The sequence below is a fragment of the Xiphophorus couchianus genome, chromosome 18 (assembly GCF_001444195.1).
Source record: "Xiphophorus couchianus chromosome 18, X_couchianus-1.0, whole genome shotgun sequence".
NCBI lineage: Eukaryota > Metazoa > Chordata > Actinopteri > Cyprinodontiformes > Poeciliidae > Xiphophorus > Xiphophorus couchianus.
Genome location: NC_040245.1, coordinates 25,910,176 through 25,933,500, shown reverse-complemented (window position 1 = coordinate 25,933,500; position 23,325 = coordinate 25,910,176). Strand labels below are relative to the sequence as shown.

General features: G+C 39.4%; 1 protein-coding gene across 3 annotated transcripts in view; it reads left to right on the top strand.

The window, feature by feature from the left end:
• The first annotated feature begins 3,528 nt into the window (after positions 1-3,528).
• cadm1b (cell adhesion molecule 1b) overlaps positions 3,529-23,325 on the top strand; it is a 260,038-nt gene continuing 240,241 nt past the window's right edge. Inside the window, exon 1 of one of the 3 annotated variants that reach the window (XM_028045551.1) lies at positions 3,529-3,672. In XM_028045551.1, coding sequence (XP_027901352.1) covers positions 3,597-3,672 — 76 coding nt within the window. In that variant the 5' untranslated portion in view covers positions 3,529-3,596. The remainder of the gene's footprint in view (positions 3,673-23,325) is intronic. The other 2 variants (XM_028045549.1, XM_028045550.1) reach the window with 2 other exon arrangements.

Sequence of the window (23,325 nt, the reverse complement as noted above, 5' to 3'; positions counted from 1 at the left end):
TCCTAAAAAAAGAAAAAATATGATTCTTAACTCTTTGAAGACTGCATATCCTCTTATGTCCCCTCCCCCTCAAAAGTGTGCCCCCCATCCCAGGCGTTGTCACGAAAACAACAGGGCCATCTATACGGGCGGCCATTACAGCGGAAGCTCCAGATGAAGGAGTTTGGTCATGATCCGATCCGTTCCCATCCATTATTCATCCCAGAAACACTGGGTTTCTGGGGAAACCTACAAAACCAATCTATCCTTGTGAGCGCCCCCCAAAAAAAAATTGAAAAGGAGAAGGAAATGCCACTCTGTAGCGGAATGAGTCACCGAAAAGCTGAAAGAGATGGAAAGACAAGGGGTGAAAACAAAAGTTGGGAGTGGGTTAGGGGCGGTGAGCCACAGGTGAAGTGAACCATCAAGCAAACGCCAAATTAAATGATCACAAACCTGCAGAAGAAGAAGAGGAGGCAAAAGAAAGTCCCACACACACACAAAAAGAGAATGACATTTTTGACTTATTGAAGCACTTCTCCACCAGGTGCACTCTGCAGAGACAGAGACACAGAGAGGGAGAGAGGGGTTGCCCACTGGTGCTATGTGCTGTCAGAAAATACAGCATTTTGGCCACTGCTGCGAGGAGAAAACACCTTGCGGAGACATTGTGTGAGTGGCAGGCAGAACTGGCAGGCTGCCACAGATAATAACATCTGAAATAAATTTGATGTGTGGAATTCAATCTGTAGTGATAGGGACGGCTGCAGCATTAGAGCGAAGTTCTAAATGCTATCTACTCATCCATGGAATGAGGACTGACACGCAGCCTCAGAGAATAGATTGTGCAATTAGCAGCCTTTGTGCTGTTTTGACACAATGAAAAGGGGAAATGAGATTCATCGTTGTCATGCACGGCTCTCTGTGGCTCCTGCGATCCTCACAAGATAGCCGTCCTGTACTCCAGGTGAGAATAAGTTGAGACATTCGGAGACGTAATATAAGCACAGAACGAATGCACCGGGGGTCGGTGGGGGAGAGAGTTATTAATAATCTCAAAATATTTCATTCAGACTGTGTGATTTTTCTAGAGTGTTTCATTCTGATGTGATGTTTTTTTCCCCATACTGTGAGGCGCAATACGAGATTGAAGGACAAGGGGGCGCTATTTGAGTAGACATCGAGCTGGGGGAAAAAAATGATTGCAGAACCTGATTTTCTCCCAATCTTACTGAGAATTCCTTTACCTTTTTTTTTTCTTGTTTTTGCCTGAGGTGTGGATAAAATATTTTTTATAAAATAAAATCCAGCAATATTGGTGATCGATACAGATTAAAAAAAAAAAAAAAAGGTGAAAATCCTGATAAATGAGTGATGGACATCCTGAAAGAGGGTGAGAGGTGAAGCATGAGCTTATAAATGCCAACGGTCTTCACAAGTCATCGGTATTTTTCCGACTAAAAATACTCAGAATATAATTCCCCTGTTCGGACCAGAAATGAGAAGAATAGTCAAAACACAGCTGGTTACACATTAGACAGTGCACATTCACATTTGTTGTCTCAAAATCTTTTCTTATAAGCAAACCTTTTTGATCATTTAGATTTCTAACTCTATTGCAACTGAAAAAACGGCAACATTAGTCCTCACTAGAGGTTCACAGATGATAACTTGGAAGTATTCAAAAATAATGTTTTGTTTTCTATTCAATTTAAGCTTGAAAATCTACACAGTGGCAGAATTTTAATGCATTTTCTATAATAAATAACTTGCGTTTTCTTGATAGATTTAAATTTAGATACAATTCGTACAGCTGTTTATGTATTGCTTTCCAGAGATCATGTTTAGTAAAGGCAGCCTCAACTGTCTTGTTAAAGACTCCTCAATCATAAGCATGTACAGAAACATTTGAATGTCATAAAAACATAATTTATTTAGGCAATTCATTTCAAAACATATAACTCACACATATTGAAACATTTATAGAAAGCGTTTTGCTCTGGTCATGGGGATGGGTACCGACTGTCGGCTTGCCTTTCCACTGGGACAGCATAAAAAGGAAAGTTGAGTGGAAGAAAAACATATCATAGGGAAAGATGCACAGGGCAGCAGGAACAGCACCAGCCTTGTGTGGATTGCGAAGCGAAGCCCATTCAAGTGTTTGAAGACGTTCGCAAGACGTAAATGAGCTGGGATAATCGAGGCTCCGGGTATCTGGAGGAAGAATTAGGAGACACAGAATCCAAGTGGCTCGAGGTCTTTTGTAAAGTTTTCACATTAATTGAAAGCCATGTGACCTGTTAGTGTTGGCCCACTGTGCCGTTTAACACCCAAAATGGCACCTTTTTTCAGCCACGTTTTCCTTCCGCTAAACTTTCCATGAAGGTACTTGGATACAGCACCCTGGGAACAGCAGTCTTCTTCAATTCGTACTGGTGAACAACAGTCCAGTTAGTGGTCTTCCTTGTGACTAGATAGAGTAATATTTCGGTAATAAAATGTTTTATAAGGTTAATCATCTTATGCAATATAAATTTTGGATAAACTGTGTTGTGTTTATTTTAACTGGCTGTAAACCATCGTCATCAAAATGAACAGAAATGCCTGATATGTTACAAACCTACACATTATCAAGTGTTCACTTTTTGAATTGAACTGCTGAAATAAATTCACTTTTTGATCATATAGACATCTATATTATATGTTTCTCCAAAACTGTTCCATGAGCTTTGGTGCATGGTTTCTGGAATGGCACTCATTATTTATTTGTTTGTTTTCAATTTTGTACCATCCCTATGTTTTTCTTCCACTAAACTTTCCATCGATATCTTTGGATTACATACACAACCAGTCATGACCCTTCTGACCCTCAAGAAAATATTATCATCCAACTAATGACATTATTTGGATAACATGGTGATACAAGCATATCACTGTGTGTAATTATTCTGCACAACTTTTAGAGCTGAACAATTGAAGAAAAGAAAAAACAATTCCACTGTGTTTTTAATTTTCCGACATGCACCTGCGTAATGAACACTAATTAAATGCGGTTTTATCAGATGATTTTTTTTTTTGTTTGTTTTTGCGCTGCGGCTATAAACAAGTACATCCCAGCCAAGTGAGCATAGTTCGGTTTACCACATGTGAATAAACAGCAAGATGAAATAAAAAAAAAAATAAAAACATAAAAGAAAATTACTATAATGCAACCATAAAGTATCTGTGGTCCTCTGTGGTGAATTTACCTCACAGCACTGCTTGGCATTTCACGCTTCCCATAGAATCACGTTTATATTCCCTCAATTCTCCCACTGGGAATTGCAGTATGTCTTAGCTGGCAATCTAAGGAGGCAATAACACAACCTTAAACATTTTAAAAGTCTCACGAGGAAGCGCTGTATTTCTACACCAGCCTAGGTGTCATTGCAACCTAACGCAGCTACCATGCAATAGCAAGCAGCCCCTCTATGCCCCCTACCCCCTGCCTCTCTCTCTATCTCTCTCTCTTTCGCTCTCTCTATCTTTCTCTCTCTCCGCCCCTCATGTGTCTACATTTCCATCCCATGGCCGTCTCTAGGTGATTTAGCGCCGCCAGTCTCAAGCAGGTATCCAACATGGCGATCACGGGGAGCGGATCTCTCGCTATTTCTTTCTCTGCTTTCATGATTGTAGCGGCGTTTCTTCACAAAGGTGAGTTTTTTATTTCTACCTTCTTTAGCCGCCTTGTGACGGAGAATTACTCGTTCACAGCAAATCAATGAGCCAAACCAAAAATAGTAGTAAAAATAAAACGGAGGGGGAAGCGGAGTATAGAGCTGCCAGGGAGAAGTTGTTGGTGCGTATGCGTGCTGGATGCGCATGAGCTTTTCCTCTTGAATCTCAGCATCACTTACTAGTTTGTTTAATACTAAAAAAAGAGAGAGCGCTGCTGTTTGGAGACTTGTATTGCCGCTTGTGTCGTATTTTTATTTTTCATTTAACTGCCGAACGCTCCAGGAGTTACCATAGGGGGAAAAAAAAAGAAGTAACAAGCGGAGATAAAGTGTGAGTAGTGAAGAAACGGTGTATTTACTCAAACGAGCGAGGCAGTGGATTTCCGGAGCAATACCGGGAGCACGCGGCTCTAGTTCCAGTTCTCTACCGCATCCTCAAAGACGCACAACTCCTCCTCGCGCTTACCCCTTCAGCTCGCTCTCTCTCTCTCCGGCTCTGCGCTTCAGGTGCGCTTTAGAGGAGAGGGGAGAGAAGAAGAAGAAGAAGGGGAAAAAAAAAACACGCATTGCAGCTTGTGTATCCTCTGGCCGTGGCAGCAGCAGCAGCAGCTGCAGCCCCGGATACATGCGAGCGCGTGTCCGCACTTTCTTCTCCCCAGTCAGCCGACGAGGCTTTAAGTGAACATCTGCCATGTCGGTTTAATAAAGCAACTGCAACGATCCTAGATGGATTTTTAAAGAAAAATGTGCATAACATTGCATCAGAGTTGTTAGATTTTTTTTTTTTTTTTTTGCAGACACTTTGCCAGGTAGGGATGGACATGCCACCCTTTAAGGGTGTTGAGCAACAGTTGGGGTGACAGCGGTTACACTTAGTGGCTTGATTCTGGTCCATAATACCAGTGGTGTATAGAGCAGTGCTATCTGCAGCACACACATCAACAGGTCTGCAGAAACCATGTGTGTGTGTGTGGTGATTGCTCCCAAAATGAGGGTACTTGTTAAAGAAATTTTTAGACACAATTTTTTTTTCCCCGCTTTGCAGTTCATTGGTTACAAGGCTTTCATTTCACAGCTGCAGAATGTATTATGCACCATGCTGAATAGCAGCTAAATGACATTTACAGCAACGTCTCCTTGTCACATTAATTTAATTAACCTCTTAGCTGAATAAAATAATGCATCCTGAATGGGGAATAACCTCCAGGCCCAAATACAGGGAGAGAGCTGTGTGACATATGGAGTAGTATAGCAGGCGTTTTTTATTGGTACATGTTTTTTTCTTTTAACCTAACCTTGGGTTAAATAAATAGTAAATAGTAGTCAAGTCAATGCTTTGGAGGATTACTTTTACTTCTCAAGGTAATTTCTCTACCGGATTTGACTTTAGAGACTGACAGTTTTGGCAGTTCTTCTTAGCAAATTAGCTCAGGTTCAGTCGTATTGGATGAAAAGAGTCTGCAAGGCTTTTCGACTTAGACTTTGAGTAGGCCACGGTATCCAGAGTCAGTCCTCAACAACGAATATCCTACGTTTTAGGTGTTTCCCTGGTTCAGCATCCCTGAATCAAATAAGTGGCTCTTTAAATCTGCTGTATTTTAGCAGGAACGCCTCTAAAACATGCAGGGCCCCGGGCGCTGGACGTCCCCAACCCCTGGACACTCGGTGTTACACCTTCCAACATTCCCACAACATTATACTGACACCGTCGTGTTTTATCATGGGGATAGTTTGCGTAGGGTGCCGTTCGTGTTTTTCTGATCTGAACCTCATGGTTTTGTTGCTTGCGGCAGTTAATAATAGATATGAAATACTCTTTGAAAAACTCGGCCTTTTGGATGCACTTAAATTTTGTAATTGCTAATCTAAATACACAAGTCTTTATGTTATGAATGGAAAAGAAGTCCCAGACTTATGTGTTTGAATTTTGTGAATTAAGATGACAATGAAGGAAAGGCAATAGCTCCCTGACAGGCGTAGGCCTGCTTCATCAAGGTATGTCAAGGTTTCAAAGGTTATAGCTATGATCCTTGGGTGTTTGGCTTTTGTGTTTTGATAATTTCTGAGTTCTTTATTTGTGTTCAAAAGGTTTTTCTGTTGACTACTCTGTGTTCATTATAGATAGAAAGTTGTTGGCATATTAGCTCGTTCCATTGTGTTTAGTATTCTAGTTTGGACTTATGTTCTGTTCTTTGTGCATTTGGATTTGTTTCTCCTAAATCGGTGGTAGCCTTTCTCTCCTTGGTTTGTCGGTTCTTTGTGCTTGGCTTAGCTTCCTTTGTGTTAATTATTCTCCTTCGCTCAGTCTGCCTGCTTGCTTTCTTCCACAGCTGTTCATAATCGCCCCTGATAAACTCACCTGCATTTATCGTCACTCTCCTCTCTCACCTCAGGATATAAAGTCACTGGTTTTCATTGTTCTTTACTGTTTTTTTTTCCTGTTGTCCATGTCTTGTTTCTCTTTCTGTAAGCTCCTGAAGTTTGTTGTTTTAGTTGTGGGGGTTCTCACGATTCGGCAACCTTGAAGCGAAAGTTGCCGAATCTCCCATCACCATGTTCATGCCAAGTTCATATCTTTACTTTGGCCCTACTCTCGATTTCCAAAACATGACATTATTCTTTTAAAACTGCTAATACTTTACACCTCTACATTTCTTATGGCTTAAAGTCCTGCATTAAACACTTTGAAGTGGCTTTACAATTCTTCCTTTCCCCAACTTCTTGCTGCACATTGTGTATCAGCTGGCTGAAATAAGGCCATTACATGTTGCCTTCACTCATAAGTAGGGCTGCAACTAACAATCTACTATTCTATTTATCATTCGGATGATTCATCGATTAATCGGAGAAAAACGTTGGCACATTGTGCCGATTTTTTAAAATTTAACCACTTGAGCCATCCATCCAACCATCCATCCATTTTCTGTGCACCCTTGTCCCTAATGGGGTCGGGAGGGTTGCTGGTGCCTATCTCCAGCTACGTTCCAGGCGGGAGGCGGGGTACACCCTGGACAGGTCGCCAGTCTGTCGCAGGGCAACACAAAGACATACAGGACAAACAACCATTCACACACAAACACACACCTAGGGAGAATTTAGATAGACCAATTAACCTAACAGTCATGTTTTTGGACTGTGGGAGGAAGCCGGAGTACCCGGAGAGAACCCACGCATGCACAGGGAGAACATGCAAACTCCATGCAGAAAGACCCCGGCCGGGAATCGAACCCAGGACCTTCTTGCTGCAAGGCAACAGTGCTACCAACTGCGCCACTGTGCAGCCCACTTGAGCCTTTTTATGCAATATTAGAAGTATGCAAATAAACAAATAATTCAATTCCTTTTTTAAATAAGAAACATTTTATTTCATAAAATGCAATAAGGGAGAGAGCTGTGTGGCATGTGGCATTTTTTCAGTGGATGCTTGATTAGTTGTTGCAAAGGATGCAACTGCAGCAAAAAAAAACAACCCAAAAAACCTTATAGCATCAACATGTGAAAAGCTCAGCCATATTCTGCTAGACTTTGACATTGACAGAGTGAAAGTCTGAGGCCAGGTGAAGCTAAAACTATTCCAGTAAAGGATTTCTGGGTAGAACATTTTTACTGACAATGCAAAATGTATCTTAAATGCAAAATGTACACGTTTTTGTACAGTTTTGGCTTATCTACTGCTCTGAATGTTGTTTTCTTTTCAGCAAATTGCCTGTTTTTGACTGTATACTGTATACTCCAGTTGACAATTAATCGATTACCAAAACAGTCTACGTTTATTTCAATAATCGATTCGTCACGACTAATCCGATTAATTGTTTCAGCCCTAATTACAAGGAGACACATATTTCATTGTTTGGAAATATTTCTGTGTGCAGAGAAATGTGGACAGTGATTTTTGTGGCAACTCGTCAAGAGTTTTGCCACAAATGTGCAGTATTCTTTTCTTTTTTTTTAACTGCTGATGGGAAGCTATAAGCGAAATGTCTTTGAAGCACCCGGCTGCAGGGTGGCTACCAGAGCAAATAGCTTGACTAATTAACCAGCTGGTCTCAGTTTGTTGCACTTGTGTTACTCTGTAAAGAGGAGAATGTCAAAAGTTGCAGTATTGTGTACGAAATGCACCAGGAAAACTTCTACCAAATCAAAATTTTAGGTTTGCTCTATGAACGAAGATCAAAATAAATATGACAACAGTTTATTTTAGCTACAGTTGGGTTGATTTGTAGTTTTTCTGTGTTAAATAAAAGCAGCTAGATCATGTTATGCAATTTCATTCAAAAGGCGTATGTAAAAACGGCGCCGCCGCGTCACTTTCGCTTCAAGATTGCCGAATTGTGAGAACCCCACAGCCAACCCACGCCTGGTCCCACTTATCAAACGAGAACACGGCTCCTTCTCCGAACGTTGGCAGTCATGAAGCTAAAGAGCTGCCACGGCTGAGCGTCCCTGTTATGAAAAATGGAAAAAAGAAAAGGAAAATGGGACTTTTTGCATTACAACAGAGGAATCTGTTTAGCAGTGTGTCTCTCCTCCGTGTCTCCCGGGGCCCCTGACTGTTGTAGCGCATCAGATGGTTGAATTTCAGAGGGTTCAATGATCCCACTTATTGCCAGTTTAAAGCCATTCGTCAGGACTGAGTGATGGTGAAGTGGATCAATACGAGCTGTCATGAAGCCTCAAGGCGCCGCTGAAGGACAGGATCTCAGAGAAACAAAAGGAAACATACAGCTGTTACAGAGCTCTTGGATGCCAGTTGGCGTCTGACCCGGTGAGTGATTGACAATGTTCGGCTCAGGCTGCCTACGGTGGGGTTTGGCTTTGAAACAGACACTGCTGAAATCTGCTCACAGCGTGCCGCTCTGCCCTCAATTTGTGTTCTGTATATTTGTATTCTGGTGGGTGGTTGTTTTTTTTTTTTTTTCCTTCTTCCTCTGTTATTATACAAGTTTCCCCTGTGTTTTATGATTGTCCTGTGGCCATGGTGGATGTTGGTGCCTGCGGGATGTGCTTCCATGCTTTTCATCCATATTTTAGTTGTACATCGGAGATAAGGTCATTGAGTTGGTGAAAGCAGAGATGCGCTAAGCAACACGAAAATCCAAAAGTCTAAAACATTAAATGTTTCTGAACCAGAAACGGGTCAGGATTTAGGCTTTTAAAACGGCAGTTTGTAACTTTTATAAATGAATGTTTTTTGTTTACATGCTTGTTAAAAGAATGATCGTGTTGTGATGGTATAGGACAGATAATCTGTGAAAAAATCATCTGCCTTCTCCCAGTGCTCGTACTACTAACTGCTGAAGTACACCACTCAGTCAGAAACAACCAATCAGAGCCAGGGGAGGGTCTTAGCGCTGTCAATCATGTTCTGCTGACCTTTTCCCCCTTGCTTTTTCCTACGCTACAGCTGGTTCACCACAACATAGCCTGCCACCAATGCTAATACTAGTTTCCATGGCCACTGATGATGGCGGATAAACTGTTTTCCTGGAATGGGGAGTTGCACATAGAGCAGCATTGATTGACGGCTCTAAGACCCTCCTCCTGGCTCTGATTGGTTGATTTTGATTGGCGGTGGATTTCTTCAGACAGTAATAGTAGCTTAGGGAGGTGGAGGTGGTGTAGCTTGACCTTTCCACAGATTATTTGTCTCGTACTATACTGCCACGACATGGTGACAAATATTAGAAAAATCTTTTTTTTTGTAAAAGTTACATATTGCAGCATTAAGGCGCTGCTTACACGGAGCCGGTTTTCAGCGGACATTTCTGCTACAATCCAGCTGGTTGTTTACATTTTCTATAATGAGAGTCTCTGACACCGGCACTGTTTGAAACCAGGCCTCAGGGTGAAGACCGCAGTACTCCCCAGGTGTGAAAGCGCACGCGGACGTCTGTAGGGTTTATTGTACGCATGCACGGGCAGGTAATTAAAACAATGGCATATAGCATCGTGCTGTGTTTGCTACTTAACCTGTTCAGCTTATCACAACTTCTGATAAGAAATGTGTTACGTGAGCATTTGGTTAATCGGAGGTGGGGTCCTGTTTACAAAATGAGGTGGAAGTTAAGGGTCAACAGCACATGCACGTTTTGACGACATGCTACATTCACAGTGCCATACAGTGGCCTGGCATGACGATTCCAGCTGATTTAAAGTGTCATGACATTGTTGTCTAAAAGTGGAACTTTTCCCCAATCGACATTTGAAAATGCCAGAAGTTTCCAGACAGCAATCTTGTCTAAACGTAGCCTAAGTTTGCATATCGGGGAGCAAGATAGTTTTACGGACTCCAAAGGAAGTCTTGTGTTGTTGGCTAACATCAGCGTGGTAACACATTACAAGGGCAGAATCTTCTCGTCTGCAGGGGTTTTTTTGGACTTTGTTTTCTAGTTCCTTAAATAAGACGAAAGAAAGAAGAAATATGAACAAATCCAATAAAAATGCGATACAGGACCTGAGTAATGCATCGCTCTTCAACTTAGTTCAAATTTGGCAAGATTTCATGAAACCGCTCTTTTAGAATAATGATTTTGATGCTGCAATGCTATTTTATACGTATTAAGTTGTGCCACGCTTAATGTTTTTCAAAGACTCGGCTAAAAAATTGGAAACAAAATTCAAACTGATTAAAGCTATCTAGTATTTGTCGACCCGACTTTGGTTCTCTGGAGTTTGGGGAGCCATGTTTTTAGCTCCCAAGTAATTTTAGAACAGAGATTTTGGCCTAACAAACGGACAAAAACAATGAAAATATTGATTTTACAAGGAAAGTCTGGTAGAGTTGGTAGAGGTATGAACAAAAAATGAAAATGAGGCAAAAAAAATTGACATTTAGAAAGCATCTACAAATATTAATAAAAACCACTTTAAAAAAATAGTTAGATAATTTGGGTTATTAGAAGAAAACATGGAGAAATTAAGTATGACTGCATAGTCTTGAGTTTCAGCATCAGTTGGGAAATGTAGGGTTTGATATACATTACCATGCAGTTTCATTGCTCATCTGCAGCCATGCTGTCGCTTAAAGTTCTCAGATCATTTGCCAAACTTACAAAGTACTTGGCTCTGGCCTGACCTATTTAATTTAAACTGCAGCTGGTGATTTTGCCCTTTGCTATTTACTCATTTTGCAGGTTGGTCTTTTTGTGTTTTGCGTGCCTATATTTAGAAAACATTTTCTATACGAGTAAAGAACTGATCATTCAAAGTAATTTTCTTCATTGTGTGCTAATGGGGAAGCTTTTCAGAGCTATTTTGGATTGATTAGGGGTCAAAATCTCTCATCTTTCAAATGAGCCTAAATGAAGATCAAAACAATAACTAATGAAAACATGTTTGATTTAGAACCTTTGAAAGTACTACACATACACTTTTACCTGCTCTGTTATTTTTCTTTTCTTCTAAATGTTCATCAAAAGTTTTTCTGAGTTTTTCCACAGTGTTTCTAACCTTTGGATTGTGGTCAGGGGTCACACAAAATCGAGTTCGGCAAATTGCCTGTGGAACAGACTTTGGTCACAAAGGTAGAAAATGGAAGTAGGTTGGGTTCGGAACGGAGACATATTTGTGTGAAATGATAATTGGTGGCGAAATTGGACCTGGAACTATCGTAGCTAAGTGGCTTACCAAAGTTAACACAGCCGGTCTGTTGCTTACGTGGAGGAATAATAATGATGTGATGGCAGATAATAAGAGAAGGCAGACAATGCCCAGAGAAAACCTTTGTCAGGTCTTCTGTAAGTCTCAAGAAATAATGATCAAAACCACCTAAAAAAACACCAAGAAAGCTTGGGATAAAAGAAGATAACGTGAAGAACGACTAAAACCTTTTGCTCAGGAGGTAATGTTCAGGTTTGCAGGAAAGCTAACTCACTTAAACCATATAACCAGAGAAGGGCCTGAATTAGTTTGAGCCATATTAATATGAAGTTCTGCTGCAACAAATGATCTAGTTCTCAGATCATTTGCTGAAATTGATTTTTAATTTTCAACCAAGCAAACATCCAAACGTTGCCTGACTTCGTTTTGAGCTTTGTGATTTAAGTGAGTTCTGCTCATAGAGACATTTGGTCTTTATGTGCTCTACGTTCTCGGTTCGTACTGACTGTGCATCAGTTCGTGCCCACCGTGTGGATGTTTTTCACCCAGACTCATAACTGGTTATTTAAAGTAATAGTGTGCTTATAGTCCGGTATTAGAAAACACATGCATATAACTCCAATCAATGGTATTTACCAGCAGGAGCCTGCTCAGAGTTATTGTACTTTAATTAGGGGTTCTAATCTATTTTGTTTCATTTGACTAATAATAACCTAAACGGGGATCTGAAAAAAATAACGTAGCGTAAAACCTGAAAAATAATAAATAAGAAGTCAAAATATGACATTTTGGCATTTTATTATAAATATTTACCTCCATCATTCCCAATAGTGAAATATGAAAGGGTTTGTTTAAGGGTATCAACATGAACTGATATTTCACCAGCCAAACTGTCAGCTGAAGGTTTAGGTTAATTGATTGTTGATAGATTGGTAGACTTCTACCAGTCTATCAACAATCAATCAATCCAGAGTGTTTCAAATCTCATCTCCATACAGTAGTGCGTTTTCTAAAATGGCTTCCCCCCCCCCACCATCCATAGGAAAAAGCACTTATAGAACAGCGCACGGTAGATTTAATAGTGCACTTAATGGCCCGTTGATATGTGGAGTATTTCATCGCCTGCACTATGAGATCACCATTGTACATCATTTGTAACAATAATATACTCTTCTATTTAAAGAAATCGGATTTATTGCTCATTAAATTTACATTAAGCTGTGCCTAATAAGCCTCTGTCTAATTGTTGGGTAATGCATGGCACTATTTTATGCGGTGGCAGCTAATCGGAGCTGCTGGAAGTGAGCGGCTGGTGCGGAATTGGCAGCTGAGGCATGTAAGGAGTTTTGCCACTTGGAGCGGAGTTAACAAAGAAAGCGGTGCAGGTTATGCACCTCGGGGGTGTGCAGTTCCACTCCATCGGCTCTGACTTCTCCCGAAAAACTGTTAAATCCATGTTCTTAGCTGTAAAATGCCTTTTCTGACTCGTGTGTGTGTGCCTGCTATCAAACTTTTACACTCTTTTTCACTAAGCTTGTAAAAGCACATATACCACAGGTAATACGTATTTGCCTCCAGGTTCCTTCTGTGTTTGCTTTGTTTTTTTATGTTACATCTAAGTGTTTTAGATCATGAAACTCGGTTTATTATCAGACAGTGATGACTCAAGTAAATACAAAATGCAGTTGTCAAATGATGACTTCAGTTGCTCAGATTTAAAAAGTGATCCTCACCGGTTTCCCCCTACAATCGCCACCAAGTGTTTGTGATAACTGGCAGTGACCAGTGTCCTTTGGATCACCCAATTCCACTTGAACTTAAAATCACAAACGGATGGCTGGAAATGCTCTCTTATGCCACATGAAACTAACTGCATGCTCGCCTTGCAAAAAGGTCCACTTTTGCCTCTTAAATCAAGAGAAATTGTTCTCTGACAGTCTGTGGATCAAAAAGATGTCTTTTGGCAAATATGAGAACAGGCTTTGTGTTATTTTTGGACAGGGAGCCCTCCAATTAATGCAAGTTTTGCCAGGCTTTCTCTTACTGTTGAACTGTGAACACCGACATGTGAAAATGAAACTTAAAAGGCAAGGTTGTTTTAGATTTTGTTCTGTTTTTTGGTTTTTGTGACCTTTCGGATGAGTTATGTAATCTTGGCAGACCTGTCACTCCTGAAGAGGTTCACCACTGGTCTGGATTTAATGGCTCTCACCTTAGAAGTGGCTTTGTAATACTTTCAAGACTGACAAATGTCATTAGCATTTCATAAAAAGAATGATGTGTTGCTTTTTTCAAATGTAAGCCTACTTCATGCCGTCAAATAAGTTCTTTGTAAATAGTTTCTCCAGATTGTAGGCAAACATGGTGTGACTAGTGAAACAGTTGGTTAATCAAAGTTAATTCTTCATTTGAAAAGAAGGCACTTATTTTTTTTTTTACACAAGACTAACGTTATGTTCACACAGCAGGAAAATGTGACCCAAATCTGCGGGTTTTTTTTTTTTTTGTCTCTTAGGCGACCTAAGTCCGACTTTTTTATGGCAGGTTTAATCCTGATTTGTTTCACCGTAAAAAAAACATACAAACTGATTTGTGCCACTTCCACATGTAATTTGGATAAAGATCCGATTGTTTTCAAAGGGTTCGCAGTCAGAAGGCTCAGGCCACATTTTATGAGAATTTTATGTCATTTATTAAGAGGCATGGAAGATGATGCATAATGATGAAAATTCTGAACTTATTGCCCATCACATCACAATCCCACCACCAACGGTGGCTTTCCATAAACAATGCGCAATGTAACTTATGAAATTTCATAAGTTACATACTGCAGTTTTACTAGAGCAAAGAGAAATCCCCATTAATTAACAATAATAAAAAAATTCAAGTTAAATGAGACTGGAAATGAAAAACTTTTAACCGTAGGATGCTTTATTTTACATTTAGGCAAAGGTCTTCTGAACGTCAGCGTTCCTCTTCTGCACATACGGATCGCTTTAGGGTCGTAAAACTTTCACACATAAGTTTGACTGCGGTCGTATTTCATTTTAAAAAATAGCAATGGAGCAAGAAGACCTGCTGATTGAACTTAGGTTGGATTGTGTTGGTTTTTTTACCCACTGCCCCCAGAAAATTGAATCATCATTTGAAAACTTTTTTTTCTTAGTCGATCTTTGTGTGATGTTTTGTTTGATGACCCAAAACATTTACCTCTTCACCGCACTTTAGTGAAAAAGGCAACACAACAAAAAAAAAGGTATGGAGGCAGCTTAAAGCAAGCAGGCTGATTTTTCTTTTTTTTTTTTTCATCTGACCTTTTTAGAGTCTAGTGTCGTATCCAGTCATTCAATGCAACATCTGACACTGGGGAAAGAAACGCCTCTCGACGTTTGTGTTTAAAAAAAAAATGAAAATCTCTTTCTATCCTTGACTTTACCTTCCTTTCAATTTCTGAAATACTTCAGTCTCATTTTAAAAAAGAAACACGTTACCCTGGATGCTGCTGGGCATAAGTTATTTTCTTTTTCTTTTCCTTTTTCCTCTCCGCATACTAGATAGTGGGACCTCTGTGTCAATACTGTGTCATGTTGTTTTGTCAAGGTTGCCGAATACAGCGGAAAACATGCTATTACTGCGAGTCTTGTAGTTAATGCAAAAAAAAAAAAAATATGAAAAAGGAAAGAAAAGGAAAAAAGAGAAGTCAGAGGACATTTCCATTTGTGCCGCAGTGCCACACAGAAGGACAAAACTGAGGATGATCAAAAATCTGTCTGTCTGTGTCGAAATGTAGTAAACAGTCAATTAGGGGAAAGAGACAGATGACAGGTTCTTTTATGGTCGTGGGGACAGAAGCTCCCATTCACAGTGCTGTGGTAATGAGGAGGAGAGCTGATGTCTCTGCTTATGAATATGACATTGTTCTCTCTGTTCTGTGGATCTGAGAGACCTCACTCTATTGGCTGCGATGTTTAGACACCGACAATCAAGCCCACACGGAGAAAAGGAGGGGGAGCAAAAAAAAAAAAAAAAAGAGAGCGAGAGGGGAAAAAAAATGGAAATGCAATGATTTTGTTTTGAAAAGGGACAGAGTGCACATTAGTATGGGTGATGGAGCAATTACAAGCCATCATTAAGGCTCACAGCGCAGCACTTTTCCCAAATGAAAAACTCCAACGGGCACATATCCACCCTAACCAGCACCACGTGAAAAATAATATTCGCCATTATGAAGTTACTCAAAAAAAACAGTGAAAAATAATATTCACCATTATGAAGTTACTCAAAAAAAAAAAAAAAAAACAGTGGTGAGACCATGACACATTGATCCTGGTGTGTGTTGCATCTCGCTCTCACACACACACACTTACACGTAACGTCCAGATGCCAATAACCGCTTTTTCACGAGCGGTGGATGAGGTTTGGGTTTTGACACCATTAAACCCCTCCCGTCGTTTTACTGCGCCGTGCGGCCTCTCCCTCTACGCTATTGGCGGGTGAGAGCAAAAAGCAAAATGCACCGACTTGCAAATCGCCAATTACGTTCATATGCATTAGCCGGGAGTAGAACAAAAAGCTACATTCAAGCACAGCTTGACGTCGCATCCACAAGTGGCGCTTAAATAGGTCCGATATGAGATAAAAGAGAGCTAAATGTGAATGGAAAATAAGAGGGGAAAAAGGATTATGGTTCTTTTTTTTTAAATGGTAAATGGATTTAATAATTTATGTAGAACCAAAGTGCTTTACTCTATAGTCGCAAACATTCATGCTCCCATACATCAGTAAATAGATCATTAACATTTGTAAGCATGTTATTTGTAATGCAAAAAGTAACATTATCACCTTCTGAAAAGTTATTTTGTGCCCAAACGTATTTATTGTTTTTGTGCCTACATCATTTTTTGGCAAAAGAAAAAAATATATTTTTGCCATTATTTCAGGAAATGTGACAATATATGTTATTTGTTGTTCTAAATGTTTGAATGTTGCTCGTATTTTTCGGTGGTAACATTTTTATTAAAGATTCCTATCTCCAAGCATGTCGAGAAACAATCAGCTTTTTCTTTCTGTTGTCCTAACATCTTTAACGAGCGTGCTCACTGAACTGTAGCAGCCCTTCTGAATGGCTGTTATCCAAACAGTGTTAAAGACTTTGTTAGAAAAAAAACTGTTACTTCAACTAAAGAAAAAAGGAAAAAAGAAATCAAATCACGTTTTTCACCACAGAAATTATTAGAACTCGTACCAAAGTAAGTTTCTGTCGAGCTTTTTTTTTCTCTCTCCAAGTTTCAAGTGTGCACGTTTTTGGCTGAGGCACAAAGTAACAATGAAAACAATGAAATTCGTCTTTTTCGTCTAATTGGTCAAAATTATCTGCCGCTGGTTGCTGCTCACATGCAGCAGTTTCCAAGCAACATCATCATCATAATCATGCATTTGGAGTCGTGTTTCTGTCGTTCTGATGAGTCCAAGTCAAGCATTTACTTTCCATTAGCAACTTTTTTTTGTCTTTTTTATTATTTCTACTTTAGTTGCTAACACCAAACTGAAACACCTTCATCTCCCCTAAGTGCTCGTGTGTTGGAGCAGCGAAGAAAATGTCATCGTTGCATCCGGCACAAGCGGACGAAAAGAGTTTGGACAAAGTTAACATTATTGAGATTTTTGTTTTTAGATTGACTCACCAATCCAGTCCTTTTCTGGTTGATACAATTTTTCATTTTCTATTATTTAAAGAAAAAAAATAAAAGCTCAACACATACCTGGAAAAAAAAAACTGGATTGCTAGTTTTCTATGACAGAGAATCTCAGAAAATGGAGGAATTTCAAAATTATCACAATTCTTGAATCAACCTTTTTCTACTAAGCAAAAGAAAAAAGAAAGGCCATGCTTTTATATGAAATTGTCTCTGATCTGCTGATCGCTAATCAGAACCCATCAAGGGAGAATTTTTCATTTCTAATCTTTGACTGATTGAGGGATGCAACACTGTATTATTGATAACGTTCACATATTAACAGTTATGGCCTGCATCTATAAATCACCTTAAAATAACATATTATTTGGTTTTATGCCACTGCTCTTGGTTAAAATGAGGCATGCAACGTTTATTCATTTGTCGACTTTTGTCGGAAGTTGAGGAATTATTTCGCTCGATCCAAATTTGCGCTCGCCGTCCCACAGGATCGCCTCATAAAATGCCTGCACTCAACCATGTCTGTGATATCTGAGATTTGATTCTAAGAAAACATTAGATTATGGGAGTCATCAAAGCATTAAAGCGTTCAAAATTGCATAATTCAGACCAAAGGGGGGAATCAGTTAAATACTCTTAAAGCAGACAGATAAATACCAGAAACTGCTCACACACCTTATTTTTTCTCCCCTCTATTTTGTCACACTTGATCTGTGAAGGATTGATTATTTACTTTCAAACATCCATGCAAAGTACCCAGTAATGACGAGGCTAAGACATGTTCTTTGAAATATCTGCAAGTTTTGTTTGTGATTGCCAAAATCTTGTTAATCCAATAATCTATCTGAATATTTTTTGCTGAAGCTGTTTTGGCAGCAGTCTTCTTGGGCATGACTCAACAAGCTTGGCACACCCGTTTTTGGGCATTTCAAACCATTCTGCTCTGCACGGTCTCTCAGGCTTATTCAGGTTGGACGGACAGTGTCGTCGACGGCCATTTTTGGTTTTTATTTAGGTATTTCCAGTGATATTTACTTGGATTTAAGTCCAGGCTCTGACTGGGCCAATCCAGTGCGTTCACAGACTGCGCCTAAATCCACTCCTTTGTTGTCTTGGCTTCGCTTCAAGTCGTCGTCGTGTTGGAATGGGAATTGTTGCCAGGGTCTCGGTTATTTGTGGCTGCTGTCATTGGTCCTTTATGGTCAGAGGAAAAACTGCATAAGAAGCAATGGTTGTCCGTCAAGATAGTTTTCCCGCTGTCTTAATAAGAGAGCCCTGGAGCCCCAGCTTTGGGACTATTGGGGTTTTTGTTCACCTCTCTGACCAACACCCCACTTGACTGATTGGGCAGTCCAGTTTAGAGGAAGGGTCCTGGTGGTTTCAGATTTCTTTCATTTAAAAAAAGTGGAGTCCACATTTTTTTTCAATGCTGGAAACAATTGATGCACGGCAAGATCGCTAGGAGTGTCGGGGGTCTAATATGAGATGTAATATGACTCTCTTTGACTTCTCTTATACGTATGTATTCTGTTGCAAATTATGTCCAGCAAAGTTCATTTTAATCCAGGTGGACTCCGGTCATGTTCCAGAAGCAATTTCATTTAGAGTCCCTGGAAAAGAAATGTACTAGAGCTCATAGTGTCATTGAGAAGTGTTTGAACACTTATGTACCTACATATTTTCAATATCTGCACTCTTTATGAAGTTAATAAAATGTCAGAAAGTAGGTTTTCACTGGCATTATGGGATTTTCACTGGCATTATGGGATATTTGAGCACATTTTTGAAAGTGTGCTCAAATTGGTTTCGGAATAACTGGGAGTATGTTCTTCCAGCATTGCGTGTTGTCATCTGATTTCCACGAAAGGCAACCGGTTTGAAAATATTTGGTGAAATGTTCCTCTATGTCAATTGTTGGACCTCTTCTTTTGAGAGGTCCAACAAAATGACAAGCCTTGACTGTGATTGACAAGAACTTGCAACATTAAGGCTAAATAAAGTGTGATCAATAGAGAGAAGAAAGGACCGTGTGAGAGTGAAGAGGGGATCTTTAGTTATTGAGCTCTCGGTAATCCACTGCCTGAATCAAAACGAAAAGGGTTCTGGTTCACTGATCGGCAGCTGAAGTGTTTGGCTTTCGAAAAGGAGTTTTGTCTTTTCTACCGCGCACACAAAAAGAGAAATGACATAGAGGAGATTTGTCAATACAATATCTACTCGTTCCTTCTTTGGTTATCTAGTACATCTGGCGTGGTTTGATAGCGGGTTACTCACTTCAGGAGTCCAAACTGGAGCTTTTCTTTGTGCAACAGATCTGTCAGACAACAAGGAGAGGAGCCACTGTTACATTGTGTGTGCGTGGGGGGGGTTGATGTGTGTGTGTGTGTGTTCTCCTGGGCTTGTTGGGGCACATTTGAGCCTGGTAAAATAACCACAGTGCACAGTGGTACACAGTGGAAATAATGCAGCGCTACTGTACAGAGCCAAAGCATCGACAGAATGCAAACAGTGCAGTAATCAATAAATCTAAGGCTGCTAACGGAAACCCAGTCTGCTTGCAGCTGCCACATTTTAGCCCTGTGATAAGAGTGAACATATGAAAAAAATAAAACACACACACATATATATATATACACGTAAGTCTCGATTATATGCAGTCGGACGTCGGAGGACAGGCCTGTTCTTACTTTACACCGTCCCAAACAATCAGTCGCTCTCATTCTCGCCCGGGTGCTGTTTGCAAATGCATTTATGCAGGCATGAATGAAATATTATTCCCTTACACAGCAGGACACAGCCAGTTTCGGGGACAACATTACAATAGTCGGGTCCCTCCAAGTTGCTGTGTTGCTTTTTCGGCATTGCCCCCAAAAGCCCCCCTAATGTTTCTGTAATTTTATTTAACAACACACCGAGGGACGCCAGCTGGAAGGAACTCACAAATCTTAAGGAAAACAACGAAACACAGGGGGTGGGGGAGCGTTCGGTAAAAAGGGGGCCGGGAAAACAGAAAGTCCGGGGTTTTTTTATATAAGCAATATCCCTAAAATGAATTCTGCGCGTTTTGAAGATTTATTTATGCAATGCAATTTTCTTTGTGGTTAAAATAGGCTTGTCTGCGCATCTGCATATCCGCCATAAACACCAAGCGCGTGACTTTCTTCCTCTCCTTGTGACTGTAAAACTAATATGTTGAGATATTGGTTTTTGTACTGAAGTTAAAACTAATATTGCTAGCTTTTTTTTTTAATTAACTTGAATAACTTATGTTATTCTCTGCTAAATATTGAGCTCAGTAGAGGATAGCAAGGCCTATTTTTAGTTTAATTGTGTGGTTAGAGTAAAACATATCTTTGCAGATTGCTCCTTTTCGCAAACAAAACAAAGCGGCAAAATGACTGACAGTTCCAAATGAACGTGTTCCATCAGTTTCATATGAGTGATTTGAGAATGAAATGAGGAGTGACAGATTTAGAGCTAGCTGATATGTTCTTATCACAGTCGGTCTGAGCTGTATTAGAGAATTATTCTAGTTGTTAACAGGTAAAAGGTCCATTTCAGCGGCCATGAATCCGCACTTTCTCCTCTCCTGTCTTTATTATGTGTGCCATCAAGCCCCTGTATGACTTTCTCTGTTCTGGTCATTGTCACCTGTTACTGAATCCTACAGACTGAACATCTTATTGGCTTGCTAAGGGTTAGTTCCTTTCACTTTGAATATGTAAGCCAACAGTCAGTGCATTTCAGATATTTTTTTGAGATATGAATATTGAGTCGATTGATATTGAGATGGAAATTATATGTTTGTATTGTGCAGCATTAATTCCTAACCCAAAAAAATGAGCAAAACTTTCAAGTGTTTACGTTTCGATGACCTACATTAATTACAGTATGTACTACTTCAAGTAAAAACAAAAATGGATTTATTTGATTTTCTTTTTTTTTTTTTTATCAAGTTTTGATATCCAATCATGGTTCTGGGTCATGATTTTTGTCCCAGTTTATTTCCGCGTTGTGCATTTTAGCAAACCTTTTCATATTTCCTGTAATCATTATGTTTATCTATTTTCATAGGCAATTTGCTCATCTCAAAAGGTAAATAATCAAAAAAAGAGAGATCTGTAAAGAGAGATCTTTACAGGACCTACCGTAAGTCTTCTTAAAAAATATTAATAATTTTGTTTGTTCTATATAAGCAAATTTGTACCTCAAACTCTCAACTTCTCCATTTTAAACCTGTTTTATGTGCTCAGCTATTCTGCATCAGTTAATTTCTCTTAGTAGTTTAATACTTACGAGAATTCTGGCGATAAATTATAAACACTTCATATCACACCCTGTCGTTTTTGCTTTGTGGCTTTGGTCCTTTTTTTTTTTTTTTTGAACCAGTCAGCTTTAGAATTTTGACAGATTATGACAACTCACATAAGAACATAACATTTATCAGAATCACTTGGCTACACATTTTATAACATGCTATTAATAGATCAATTTAAAATTATTAACACCATCAGTTATCAAAGCAAAACAAAGTGGTCTCTGAGACGAGTACAAAAGGAAACACTCACTCTGACCAAAGATGCATAATTACAAAACAGCGAATCAGTGAAATAAGCAGCATCCGTGCTTATTTGTAATAATTGCCTATCCAAATTTTGAACAAACTGAGTTTGTTTTAATTTTATTTTTTTTAAATGGCATTCAGCTAAACATGACTATTAAAAACTCAACCAGTCAGTGCGTAAAAGGGAAATGGAACCAAATGTAGTTTTTAAGGACACTTAAGATATCTTTCTTATGTGGAAGTTTATTTCTTTTTAACTTTGAATTTCTACTTTCTGTATTAGATTCACAAAACATTCTTTTGCCTCCGCACGGTCGACATTTTTATTCTGCCGTACAGATGCCATTGAATTGACAGCGTCGTAACCAAAGTGAAAAGCCTACAGTGGTATTTCTCGCCATTTGCACCGAGGCAGTGTTTGTATCCAAGACGAGCGGAGACTGAACGAATTCCCCTGATGAGATTCTACCCATCTTGAATTGTTAGAAAAAATAAATAAATAAAGAAGGAGGAATCAATAGGCGAATGGGTCAAAAACTACACTTTTGAGGCCGTTGATTTGCCTGAGTGCTTGCCAAATAACTCTGTATGTGGGAGAAAAAAATAAACGCTGGAATTCACACTGCGTTGCTTCGCCGTTGACGATGATGATAATGACTTCTGAGACTTAAAAGAGCAGGAATCTATCGGAGGAATCGTCTGCCTTTATGACTAATGTGGTCATGTTCTACGTAGGCTTGAATTAGACAAATAATTTAGCGCTGCTCCCATTTCTGTCATCAGCGAGAGCTTAGCTGGAGCTCATAACGTCGTCTTGGCATCCTGACAGTGAGCCGCGCTCTTTGAACTTTCACTAGTCATAAAGTGTATTTGTTAAATGCTAAAGTACTTTGTTAAAGTCAGGAAATAGCACATAGTTAGTCTGTATTGCTGTGCCTTAAAGTAGTCACACCACTCTGAACTGTTCTTTTTTTTTTTTCACATTTTGTCACATTACAACCACAAACCTCAGTGTGTTTTCATCAGCATTTCCTATGATAGTCGAAGACAGAGTAGCAAGTTACCATAAAGTGGAAAGGAAATACTTTTGAAATGTGCCTTTTTTCCCCACAACTACAAAGCTTAAACGTGTGTTTTCAGGCATCCTGAAGTCATTGTCGACTCGTCTTTGGTTCTAATTACACAAAGTCTTTTTAAGCATGTCTCTACCAGGCTCACACACAGAAACAGACTTTGTTTTTTTTTACCCATTCTTCCATTCACAACAGCTCAAGCTAAATCAGATTGAGTAGAAAGTGTGAAGATTTGATGTTCTCTTTATGTTTTCTTTGAGCATGACTAACAGTTCTCCAAATTCTCCAAAGTGAAATACTCTAAAGTACAAACCACAGGGTGAAAATAGCAATATAAATTATTTTATCATTATATTTCTCCGTTATGACAGGCGAGGCTTCTCCTCACTTGCCTCCCCTGACTGCACGTCACTGATCTCCAGACTATTAGACATCTTTATGTTTGTGTTGCTTCACCACAGTCTATTTTATTGATAAATCAAATGTTTGGTTTTTGAAAATTTAATTTTTGGAAAATCAAACTTTTTTTCCTCTTCCATATTTCAGAGTGATGTCAGCATGTCAAAGGCCACCATCTTGTATGACAAGTGAGTTTTAAAGCTCGTATTTATTTGGACTTTGAATTCAGGTCCACTCTACGACAAAATTTATTGGTCGGGCTAATATTTATTTATTTATTTATTAATGTTATTATTATT